The sequence below is a fragment of the Haliaeetus albicilla genome, chromosome 3, assembly GCF_947461875.1.
Source record: "Haliaeetus albicilla chromosome 3, bHalAlb1.1, whole genome shotgun sequence".
NCBI lineage: Eukaryota > Metazoa > Chordata > Aves > Accipitriformes > Accipitridae > Haliaeetus > Haliaeetus albicilla.
This window is the reverse complement of record NC_091485.1, coordinates 34603443-34616328: the sequence shown is the minus strand read 5'-3', so window position 1 is coordinate 34616328 and position 12886 is coordinate 34603443. Positions and strand designations below refer to the sequence as shown.

General features: G+C 36.0%; 1 protein-coding gene and 1 non-coding gene across 2 annotated transcripts in view; both read right to left on the bottom strand.

Moving 5' to 3' along the window:
- Positions 1-12886, bottom strand: part of RP1 (RP1 axonemal microtubule associated) — a 185149-nt gene that overhangs the window by 43151 nt on the left and 129112 nt on the right. Inside the window, exons 38-43 of the mRNA XM_069779350.1 lie at positions 12082-12160; positions 10356-10487; positions 9120-9301; positions 7481-7567; positions 3614-3746; positions 2117-2256 (exon numbers count right to left, since the gene is read on the bottom strand). Of these exons, the coding sequence (XP_069635451.1) occupies positions 2117-2256; positions 3614-3746; positions 7481-7567; positions 9120-9301; positions 10356-10487; positions 12082-12160 (753 nt within the window). The remainder of the gene's footprint in view (positions 1-2116; positions 2257-3613; positions 3747-7480; positions 7568-9119; positions 9302-10355; positions 10488-12081; positions 12161-12886) is intronic.
- LOC138684888 (U6 spliceosomal RNA) lies at positions 9469-9573 on the bottom strand. Its single transcript, XR_011324170.1, has one exon. It is a non-coding gene; the product is annotated as a U6 spliceosomal RNA (small nuclear RNA).

Sequence of the window (12886 nt, the reverse complement as noted above, 5' to 3'; positions counted from 1 at the left end):
CAGAGTACAAAAATAGCTCACCTAAAACAAAGGTTCTACTTGGGAAGACACTCAGCGCTCTACTGCTCAAGATAGTGGCTCTGATTTCTTTAACACTAACAGCCGATTCTGTATTAATGTCCAGCTCGAAAGTGCCATGTAAATTATTTCTTTTTAGACCTCTTTTCCAGATTACGTCACAGACTATGTACCTTTATGTCTTTTATTAACTCTTCTAATTGCCTATAAACATTTGCCCTCAAGAATGCCAAGAATTAACCTGTATTTTCAATAATATCATCCAGTCAATCAACAGCACAAACCTCTTCCTATATTTTAACAGCACAGTTTGGACTAAGGCAGCAGGATTCTGCAAACAGTGACATCTTTAAAAAAAAAAAAAAGAATGGTTGCAAGAGGCTGTAAGAAAAGGAAAGAAAAACATGCCTAAATACTTTGGGTGGGAAGACTGTGGCCAAACTATTAAATATCTCCTAGTGCATAGTAATTTCACTAGGTACCAGAACACTAAATATTGTTATGAATCTTGCACTAGGTTATTGCCATGAAAAGGAGAGATTAAGCACAATTTTAAAAGATTTATTTAATTTTCCTCAGTAGTAAATGAAAAGGGAAGTAAACTTCATTGAAATATATATGCTTACCTCTTTTCATTCTTGCCTAAGCTGTTGGTTATCATCATTTTACAGTGGGAAATGAGGGACACAAGGAAGGTAAAATGATACATTCAGGTCATGAGGTAAACCAGTGACTGAGCTTAGAAATGAATGTAGGTGTCCTGCCTGTGAATGCTTTATATGCTATATCACACTGACCATTTAGAGCAACAGTTGTCTGAAGATGGTACCCAGAGCTAAGCTAACAGAACTCTGACGAAGAAGAAAAAAGAGAAGCAGAGGAGGTGATGGCAAATTTTAAAGAGGTTCTGAATATATTACTGAAGAGTCAGAAAAAGATATAGGAAAGTGTATGTAGGATGATTAAAGAGATGTTCTTACACAAGGAACAAGAAACAATCCAGCGACAAAACAGGTGTGCAGAGGATAGAGTCCTATAAAGGCAAGAATGGCAAAGAGAAGATGACAAGGAAAAAAACGTTCACTGTGTCTTACAGTAAAAGAAGGGAAATCAGATGAAATTAGTATGTAGAAGTTTTGCACAGGTTGCAGATCAAGTGCAATCCGTACTACCACAGGAGACTCTGAATGCTCATCACACATTTAAAAAGAGTTTACACAAATTCATGGAAGAAAAATTATCAATGACTATGGAACACAAGGATGACATGGCTGGTTTCTATGTTTCTAAGCTGAAGAGAATATTTTGACATTATAAAGCAAATGAAGGAAGAATTGTTTAAGGGCAAGGCTAGGAAAGCAGTGGAAGAGGTTGCTTAGGAAAGTTATGGCATCTCAGCCATTAGAGATCTTAAGAAATGCTATGAAATAAGTATAGAGGATCCTGCTTTATTGCACAGGATCAATTGATCAATTGAAAGGTCTCTTTAAATCCTATCTAGTCATACCTGGGCTGAGTCCAGGGTATGCGTGAACATGTTATGTAGATATAATCATTAATATGGTAATCAGCAAAGGTCGACCAGAAAATCTCTCCTAGGATTTCTCTTGAGCAGTCACAGTATGCTTACAAGCAGCTTTACCTGTTTGCAATTCTATATATAAATTAATTAATTAACATATAGTAGCTAACACATTTAAAATCTCTCATTCAACTATATCTGGAGAGATCTTTTAAAAAAAATTGATTTTAAAGGAGCAGTCACATGAAATAGCCCTGATATTTCTACAACAGCTTCACAAATAACTGAAAATTTAGCCATGGAATTTTATATATTGTTGGGTTAAATTCCAGTTTCTAAGAAGATTTACTGATCATTTGTGGATTTTAAATGTATTGGTACTCATAATACTCTTAAAACATAATCCCAGTTCAGGTAAAATGTCTACACTTAGTAAGCAACGCATCTTTTCCACAGGTTACGATGGTGTAACATCAATGCTTGTATTTGATAATTGAAAAGAAATATGGTATTGGAAGAAACTAATTGAATAAAACACATTAAGCAAACATGTAAGGAAAATAACTCAGTACTAACCTGTCCTTTTTCAAAATGTGTGTGTCTTAGTCTTCTTTTGCAGGAATCTCCCTGCTCTCCAAATACTGTGATAAATACATCTGCATCAGTGCCTGATGCAGGCAATGTTCCCGTATGAACACTGATTAAGTAAAGAACTTCTGTCATGAAAAATCAGTGACACAAGACATCACCAAATCAGACTATTTAGCAATGTAATTACTAAACATTATAAACCAATTTATTTCAGGTAAAAGATTAATTTCAAGACCAAGGAATGAAGTTATAGTAATTGACATTAATGTTCTGTCTGAGTTTCATATAGATTGCTAGCTACCTTACAACAGCACAGTACAGCATTAGAGATGAAATGTCCTTTATGAATCAATGCACCAATCCATGCTTACGTTACAGAAAAAGAAAATGTCATAGTTCTGGAGTCTTATCCAGTGGTCACTGAAATCAATTGAAAGAATCACACTGATTTTATCAGGCTGTGTAAAAAGCCTTGAATTCTTGTAGTAATTAAAGGTCTTAAATTGAGTTAGGCTTTATCAACTCTAACATTTTACCAAAGAAAAAACACAGATATAACAGATGAAATCCAATTTTTCCTCTGGATCAGCTGAATTCTGTTTTAGTCTGGCATTTTGATAATTATGGCCAATATCAACTACTATGTTCACAAGAAACGGCTCAGCTATTTATACAGCTATTCATTGGTATTATTATTATTCTTCATCACAAAGGAAAGCTTGCCATGACTTTTGGTTGATGAGTTATATAGTACATATTCCTTGAGGCAGCATGACAGAGGATTTTTTTTATGGGTTCTGTAAGCTCTGTGAAGAATTAAATGTTGTAACAGACTGTTAAGATAAATTTCCATTTGCAGTCTAGCCTTCAGTTAGATATTAAATGCAAAAAGTTTTAAATATTTTAACTAAGACTTCTGTTCATAGAGTGCAGTGAATGAGAATTCTTTTCTAAATATTTTATAAAATGTAATCAGAACAAAGGAAGATGTTATCATATTTTAAATACAATGACGAAATGAAACAGAGCTTCTGGGGCAGAAATGGCACCTGAAGAAAACCTCAAAAAAGATTGTTGTTCTTTTTTTTGTGATTCATGCCATTATGACTTTGCACATGCCTTTTTCAAATCTGTTATTTAGTCCCTCACTGAGTGTAAATCAGTAATTTTTTTAAAATTTCAACAGAAATATACTAATTGGGCTTTGCAGATTTTTCAGACTTTCAAATTGGTAAAACAATACACATCAGATGTTTTAAAACAGAAAAAATGCTTTAACAATAGATCTTATTAAAGAACCCACATGGTTTACACAGGTATATTGAATGAATTTTTAAAAAATAATTTTTAGTGTTTTTTTAATATATATAAAATGCTTTGCAATCTTGCCCATTGTGTTCATCCCATTAGGCAGTTCACAATTGTGTGTGTGTGTGTGTGCGCGCATTTGCTCATTATTTACTTTTTAGTTCAGCAGCATACCCTTGAGTGGTGGCTTGTCTGGCCTGATGGCTCCTAGCTCTGTCACAGTTTCAGATCCATCTTCTCCAAACAGATATTGGGCTTCAGTGTGAAAGCCCAACTCTTGTTTAGTGTCCAGGTCTTTCAGCTGAAGCTGCAGGCAGAATCAGAGGAAGAAATTCATTTATCTGAATTATTTAGTTTCTTATTTCCATCCCAACAGAAACTGATATTTCTTCCCATTATTAATGCTTGCACACACTTTATAAAAGCTACCTGATTCTGCATAAGAGCTACAGTAGTTGCTGCAAGCTGCTGATTCTGCAGCCTGATGTTTATAGGTGTATTCTTCATTGCATATTGACACAGGCGTAGGACCCATTTGTAGAGAACCAATGAAGGGTACAGATTAAATTGACCTGTATATACTTGCAATTTCAGAATGTCAAATGAACGAATACAGTTACATCAATCTTAATAGCATATGCCCATTTTGCAAAAACATTTGTTTTGCTGCTTTTTATTTGTTTATGTGTGACTTGCTACATCTCAGCTAGGATTTTCAAAGTTGGCAGAAATTAGGCGTCCAGTGGCCTTCAGGGCTCCCTGTGGAAATAAGTTATCTGAAGAATGAACTCCAAGAGAAGGTGAGTGCTTAGGTCCGGCTTCATTCCACCTGACGTTAAATACTCAGTGGAGACTGAACAAATTATATTCCAAATTTGTGAACTTAGAACCTCCAAACCAACTGAGGGAGTACAGGCTTGGGAGCCCACCTATCCTACCTACTGAGACAGTCAATGTGGAGATCAGATTCCCAGGAGGGCAACTCAGATCATGAACTTCATCCTAGGTCAGGTTATAAAATACAGAATGACAAATTATCAAGCATATGCAGAAACATTTCTGGTAACTATTATATGCAGGATTGAACTTGGTACAGAGCTAATGACTACAAGTTTGCAGAAATGATTTCTTCAGCCTTTAGAATCTCTTTGCATAGAAATATTATATTCAAGACATTAATAACAAAACAAAATGAAACAAAAACTGAATTTCATCAAGACATTGAGTAATTGAAATTCTTAGGCAGGGATTCCCAAAATTACTGTCGTGACTAGCTACCACTACTGACACCGGTGGCAGCAGCAAAAGTTTGTGGCTCATTGTACAGGATACACATACCACTGCTTGAAAATCCTGAGTACAGATTTCCTTACATAGACTTCAAGTGCAAGCTTTGAAATGTATAAATATTTATATAATTGAATTATATAATGGAAATAATTAGGAATTTGACAGTTCCACTCTTAAAAACTTTGCCAGGCTATCTTGCCCTTGAGTTCCTAGAAACGTTATTACTGAACCTTTTCCATTACTGCTTATGCTTTGTGTCCAGTTCTTCACGAGATCAGGCACAAGGCTTCCAGATGAAAGCAAACAATTCCTCAAGACCATTTCCAGAATTAAACCAGTAATTACTTCAATAAACAGTGTTTTTCTTTAGATAGTATTAAATTCCACTAAAATTGCAGCCAGTTTTTTACCCATTTTTTTGCACTTGCTATAACTGAATTTTCTCACACTAAATGTCTAACTTCTTCTCACACAAAAATATCTTCCCTAACTTCTATCAATATAAACATCGCTAACTAAATATCAGTAAGTATCACAAACGTCTATCTGTATTAAAATTGGACTAAGGGTTACCTGCATACGCAGGCAGATGACATGCAGAGACTGGACTCATAAAAATGAGATGTGTAAAATTATGCTGTCTTTGGCCTTAAAATAAAATGTACCTGACAAATTCTTGTTAGTTGTAAGGTTACATCTAAGTGTGAACTTTATCTCCAAATCATACAGTCTTTCTATATTCTACGCGAAAGTAAAAATGATTTTGTATATTATTTTGGAAAGGGCCTGAAACTCTATTTCTGAGCAAGGAAAAGCTACTCATTCTATAGTACATAAATCTTCAAAAGTTACAGAAAAGACATAAATTTTAGCAAAGGTTATATCATTTTCTACAGAGGTGTGCAGAAAACCATAGGAGATCAACAGGAAAAACACTGGTACTCTGAAGCTGCTGTAAACACCAGAATAGAGAAAACAAGAGAGTAGCAAAAGGAGAGTGGGGATTTTATCTCCTTTTTAGCCTTTCCAGTTTCATCTGTAATCTGCATTTTTGTGAAATTTCTGAAACTTTGGCTATTACTTCTTTCACTTAAGGAGAAAGCAAGGAAGGGAATTCTTTGCAATTGAGGCTGGGTTTGACCACTGATTGATAGTGAGCTTACACATACTGACTGCCTCCTGTAGTCTTTCTATTTCTATACAGCATCTCTATTTTTCACTGCACTGTAAGAGTCCTATTAAAGTGAAAACAACTTGTTACATTTTAGATTATGCTTCCATGTATAAATAATTTATAAGCAGACTAATAAATGAGTAATAGATGTTATAAGCATATTACTGGCACAAGCAGTGTATGTTATTATGCCTTATGTTGTGGGTTGTAAGTGCACCAGTAGAAGAGACTACATAGGTCTATAGCAACCTATTGACTTCTTGCAGATTGTAACAATTTATAGCTACTAATAAACCAATTACCAAATAACTTTTGAAGTATTTAAAAGTGTGAACAAAAATCACTTAGCCATTTGCAGAGGGTTGTCTTTGAAAAGAAAGCAGAAAGCAAGCTATTACATTTTCTGCCATGTTTTGAGCCACCAGTTCTGGAGACTGAAATCTTATATTACATAATCACACAATGGATATAGTGAGGGTAGTGTCAACATATTTTTGGCATGCTTTATCAAATAGTCTGGAGATGCATCTTTAAAATGAGAAATCATAAGTTGTGTTTACCTATACTTTCCATTCTTGTAGCCTAAACTGAGACTACAAAATTAGCTGACAAAGAACACATTTGGGGAGCAAACATGAACAAGATAGATAAACTCCTCCTCTATCCTCAGAGGAGCTCATAAACTCAGATTTAATGTTCCTTTGAGTACTATAAAGCCATTCAAATTTCAGGCTGGAATGCAGCTTTCTCTAGCATTTCCCATCAGAACAGTTTCTGGACTGTTTATTCATGTAGGAAATCACCCTTTGCTCTTTTAAATCCATAGTAGTCTTAAGGTAGTGTGAGGCCCAGTTCAGAAAAACATTCTTCTACTGACTTCAGAATAATTCAATGCTATGTCCACAATGTTTTTTGGCCCTTGCCTACAGGCAGAGCTCATTGACACAATTTTTCTTTGCGTTAACCTTCAATTTTAAGTATTTCCCCAAAGCTCAAGTATTATCAGGCTCAACAACTTTCTATTCAATCTTCCTACCCACCCTAGGGAAAGATATACATTTAAAATCTGGTTGAATTATAAGATTGACAGCATTAAGTCATATCTCCATCCTTTTTTATGAGAGATCTTAAGTACATATTAAACTACAATCAGATGTTTAAGGCCCACTGATGACCGTGTTGTAACGAATAAATACTAAAGTATCAGCTTAATTGGTTTCCACAAGTAGGTTGCTCTGTGACAGGAGACTGTTGGTATTTCAATGCAGGGATTAACATTTCCTAACATCAGCAGAAAACACTGCCCTCCATGTCACGATGAGCTATGCAGAATGGATCTGCACATCAGTGAATAGGTATAGCTATATGCACTTCAGCAAGCGCAAACAAGCTAGATCTGCCCACAGAGAGATGTGGAAGCTCTAGGTGACCACCTGTAGATACCAGGCAACTGAGCCAAGAGATGTGTGGCCTTGCTAGTGTGGTGCAAAGTGAAGCTAACAATCTGTCTCTCAACAAAAGATATTTACTGGTATTATGAAAATATTACAAGTTTATATATGGTGTATTTGGAATACCTTGTGAAGTTTAATTCCTCTTCCCAAGCATGGACCAAATAACACAAAGGAAACTTTTGTTATATCTCCAATATCACCAACAGTCAACTGTTAGGAAAATAAAGAAAAAAAAAAAAATTAACTATACGTTGTATGTAACAATTTGGATGACATACTTTAGGCCCAGGTAAAAAGATAAATAAAATAGGTAAAAATATCAAAGGTATTAATGTTAGGGTAAGGAAGTCCCATTAGGATTGCAAGTTAATTTGGACTCACATTTGTATCATAATTTACATTTATTTTTAACTGGGAGAATTGGCTGCAGATCCTAGACCAACATATGAAAAGCAAGAAAATCCATGACTGATTCTGTATTTCCAAGCTGAATTCATATTACTATTCTTTTCACTTTCCTATTTACTGCCTCTCCATCACATCTTTCTTCTCAAGCTTGAACTGGAATTTTGAACTCAAGATGATTTCTAGACATGGCTATTGGTTCTGTTCTCAGTTATTCTAGTGCTCAGAAGAAAGGATGGCTGGTTTCCATAAGTCATTTCACACACTGCTGCTCGTGGCTTTTCATCTTGCAGCAGTTAAGCAGGTGATGTTGTCGTGGTTTAACCCCAGCCAGCAACTAAGCACCACGCAGCCGCTCACTCACTCCCCCCCCATCCAGTGGGATGGGGGAGAAAATCAGGAAAAGAAGCAAAACTCCTGGGTTGAGATAAGAACGATTTAATAGAACAGAAAAGAAGAGACTAATAATGATAATGATAACACTAATAAAATGACAACAGTAGTAATAAAAGGATTGAAATGTACAAATGATGCGCAGGGCAATTGCTCACCACCCGCCGACCGACACCCAGCCAGTCCCCGAGCGGCGAAATCCCTCCCCCCCCACTTCCCAGTTCCTAAACTAGATGGGACGTCACATGGTATGGAATACACTGTTGGCCAGTTTGGGTCAGGTGCCCTGGCTGGGCATGAGAAGCTGAAAAATCCTTGACTCTAGTCTAAACACTACTGAGCAACAACTGAAAACATCAGTGTTATCAACATTCTTCACATACTGAACTCAAAACATAGCACTGTACCAGCTACTAGGAAGACAGTTAACTACATCCCAGCTGAAACCAGGACAGATGTTTATATTGCCTTTTTGCAAAAGTGGGGTAATGACTTTTTTCCATGTTTAAGAATAAAAACCTTTCAAAAGGTGTGACCCAGGTTCACACACCTGTCCAGAAGCTGCCATTAACTTCATATGCAAACTACAGAACTGATATTTGCCTAGGCCCAAGCTGACTGTAGAGAGACACAAGTTTGAGAAGTAGAACGTAAAGGAAGTGTGGAATAGTTTCATTATTTATTGCCCAACTGTTAAGGCCTGCTAGTCTTAATTCAAAGTTAATGAGGTTTTTCATGTCAAAGTTGGCATTTGCTCAAGAGAGATTTCCTAAGCAATATGTAGTAGCCCACATGTGAGAAGTTCTCCAAGTGCTGTTTAAGACATAGACGTATAAACATTAACTCAAAAAATCAAAACAAATAAAAAAATCATTCCACACAACTTCACATATGTTGGCTGCAATTCTTACTTTACTGAAACTATTTGGTAAGATTTGTGTGAAATAAAAAAAAAGAAACTGACCAAAAATGGTTTGTCATTCAGATGCTGAACTTCCTGTGCAGGGGATTTCCCTTTTCTTCCAAAGACAACAACTTTAATATGAGGAACATCTTTTGGTACTGGTATGCAGTGCACCCATGTTTGCCATCGTCCTCTGCTTTTAGTATCAAAATCTTTTGTGAGAAGAGATGTCACAGATGTTTCTGCAATGCAAACAAACACATATTCAGAACTCGTGTCCAAGTTGTAAGGCAGTATAAGCCAAAAGGTACAAGATTACATTGCCTGGTAGTGCTGGATCTAGCACAGTCAAGACAGGCAACAAAGCCACAAAACTCTCATTACTCATTTTAGCCCTGTGGAGGTGTAGAAAACCAGGCCAGCTCCTTCATGAATCCATGTCACACTCATGCAGGGGCCGTGCCTATCTTCTCTGTATTGTCCCAAGGACAGGATACGTGCTGCCAGAGGAGACTATTTCAATAATGCCATTTCCATCTTTTCCATGCCAGGCATAATTTCTTCCTCCTTGTTTACAGAAAGCATGATTCACTTTGCTCCAGGCCCCTGCCCCTCACCATTGGGTGACCATCTGTCATGGTTTAACCCCAGCCAGCAACTAAGCACCACGCAGACGCTCACTCACTCCCCCCCACCCAGTGGGATGGGGGAGAAAATCGGGAAAAGAAGTTAAACTCGTGGGTTGAGATAAGAATGGTTTAATAGAATATAAAAAGAAGAAACTAATAATGATCATGATAACACTAATAAAGTGACAGCAGTAATGATAAAAGGATTGGAATACACAAATGATGCGCAGGGCAATTGCTCACCACCCACCGATCCCCCTGCCCCCACTCCCCAGTTCCTATACTAGATGTGACGTCCCATGGTATGGAATACCCCGTTGGCCACTTTGGGTCAGGTGCCCTGGCTGTGTCCTGTGCCAACTTCTTGTGCCCCTCCAGCTTTCTTGCTGGCTGGACATGAGAAGCTGAAAAATCCTTGACTTTAGACTAAACACTACTTAGCAACAACTGAAAACATCAGTGTGTTATCAACATTCTTCTCATACTGAACTCAAAACATAGCACTGTACCAGCTACTAGGAAGACAATTAACTCTACCCCAGCTGAAACCGGGACACCATCAATGCTCAGTTCTGCCTACATTGTGAAGTAGCTTTGTACTGGTTCTGTTCTGCTCTGCCATGCAGTAGTGATGCATGCAAATGAAGGACATTTCTGCTGGTATTACCTTTGAGCGGAATTGCCACTTCTACAAAATCTGTCCTTGAGTGTTTATTGATCCAGTCATTGTGAATAAAAACATGTGCAGAAAAAGGGTAGAGTACTTCTTGTATAACAATTTTTTCCAAGAACCACTCATCTGATTGAAAATAAACAGGACATTATTAATTTATACATTTTAAGCAACAAAATGTTCTGTGTATGCAGTCATAAGTTTCTATCTTCAGAAAATCAATAAAATGTTCTCTTTTGCTGCACTTCTTAAGGAAATAAGACTGAAAATATATTGGCTGTGTGTATATGTGTTTCTGTCTGTTCCCCTACACTCCAAAATATTCAACAAAGTGAAGAAGTCTTAAAGTTTTTACAGATCTTGTGAAATTAAACATAGGGATAGATTTGATTTAATGATCTATTGGTGTCCCAAAAGATGGAACGGCTTCTGCATGAGATCTCTAGACACAAGAAGTACCCCACAGGAAATGGTATTACCAAAGTCCTAAAGGAAAAAGGATCAGGATTTCTACAACGTTAGCCATTAGAAAATCCACTCAACACACAACTTTTTTTCTGGTGAGTTTCTATGCTATCTAATAAGGCACAAACTTCAGCTGAAGGTTTTCTCTTGATTGAGACCATTGTGTTGATTCTCTGGAAACAAAGCATTTGAAGACTCAGATCTCTGAGTCTTGGTAAACTTGGTTATACTCCAAGTCTTGGTGAAGTCAATGAAAGTTTGATCATTCCTTTTAATGTTACTATCTAGGAAATACATAGGAAATAATAGTCTCCAAATCAGTTTTTCTGAGTCTGAGTTTAACCTACATCATCTTATAGTATTGTTTTTTTGATAAACAAAAAAAGAACAAAAGACTCAGCTTATCATGCTCTGGAGCAATCTTATTTCCAGTACCAATATTATCTGCAGAAGTAGGATATCTGTAGCATCTCTGGTCTGTTGCCTCTAAAAACAATGGGCCAAAATTGTAGCCAAAGTATTGAATAAAATATCAATTAATTATGCTCTTTGCTGTTGCTATTTATTTTTAAGAAGTAAGTAATTTTCTTTAACTCCAACAGCTGCTGTGGAGTTGGAAGGAAGACAAGAAAAAATATTGCAGGAAGTACCGCATTTTTATCTGCCACTCAACCTCACATATGCAGAATCCCTTAGAAAAGAATGTATTTCTCATGGGTTAGAAGTAAAAAAGCTGTGAGGCCAGAACAGCCTTTCTTCCATGTACCACTGCCCAATATGATGAACTGATTTTCTGTTCTTATCTTAGCAGCGTTTAGTCCTGAAAAAAAAATTCTCTTTTAAAATGAAAATGTCCATCATCTAAACATGGAGAGGAAGAAAAAAATGTCAAAAATTGCAAAATGATGTCATATTGCTTCCTGAAAAACAAAAGCTTTGTTGACTCTACTCATAAATACATAATAACTTTTATGGAGAAAGTTTTCACATATAATTTTATTTTACCATTTTACATTGTCACATTTCCTAGGAATCCTTTGCACATTTTAGTAAAACCAAGCTGACTACTTCACGTGTGTAGTCCAACAGAAATAATGAACAGCAGAATATGGAGAGCAATTTCAAATTTTCTAGAACTTAAAAAAAAACTTGTGATTTTTAATCTTAAATTTAAGACATTTCAGAAGTTCTAGGACCTCCTAAATCTGATAATCTACATTATTATTAACATACGTTAACTGAAAAAAATGCTGACCTTTTTTTAGACTCTTAAATCCAACAAGAACTTGGTTCAACTTGCCAAGGTATACTGCTTTGATTTTGAAAACATCCACCTGCAATATGAAAATAATCAAAATAACATTTTAGTTAAACTTAATATGTATCTGTTTTGAATATTTATCAGTTTAGCCTTGTGTGTCTGGTCATTGTTTTGTATCTCAGTGGAAGCAAATTTATCTTGTTTATGCCATTTCATTGTCTTTGAGTTCATAATTAAACATTACATGCTACAACTGATATTTTCTGATCCAGTTAATATTATGAATTTCAAAATGCTGCTGTATTTAATAGGAAGTAATTTTGGAAACATCAGATACACGCACTAGCAATAAAGTACTCATTTCTAGTACTGTCGTACTGAAATAACCAAATCAGATCAATTACTACTTGTGTTGAAAGTTGCATTGATCCTGAACCTAACTCCCAATGAAACTTATGAACAATAGTTGTCTAATAATTATGAAAATCTGGAGGAATTTCATTTTCACTAAAATTCACAGTTAATTTAGTAGAAATTAGGCAGGTAAATGGGAATGAAATTAATAGTGTCTGGGAAGGTTTCAATCACTATGCTATTGGGATAAGGATTTTTCACTGAAGCCGTCTCTATAATAGGTCAAATTTTCCACATACAACAGACTTGCATGATGAATAAACTTCATGGAATCTTCCCTTTTTTCCCTACTGTAAATCTTTGTAGTATATTCACCTTCTTGCATATTCAAGTTTGCACAGTCATTTTCCTTCATAATTGGTGGGAAAGCTCACATAACTATGCA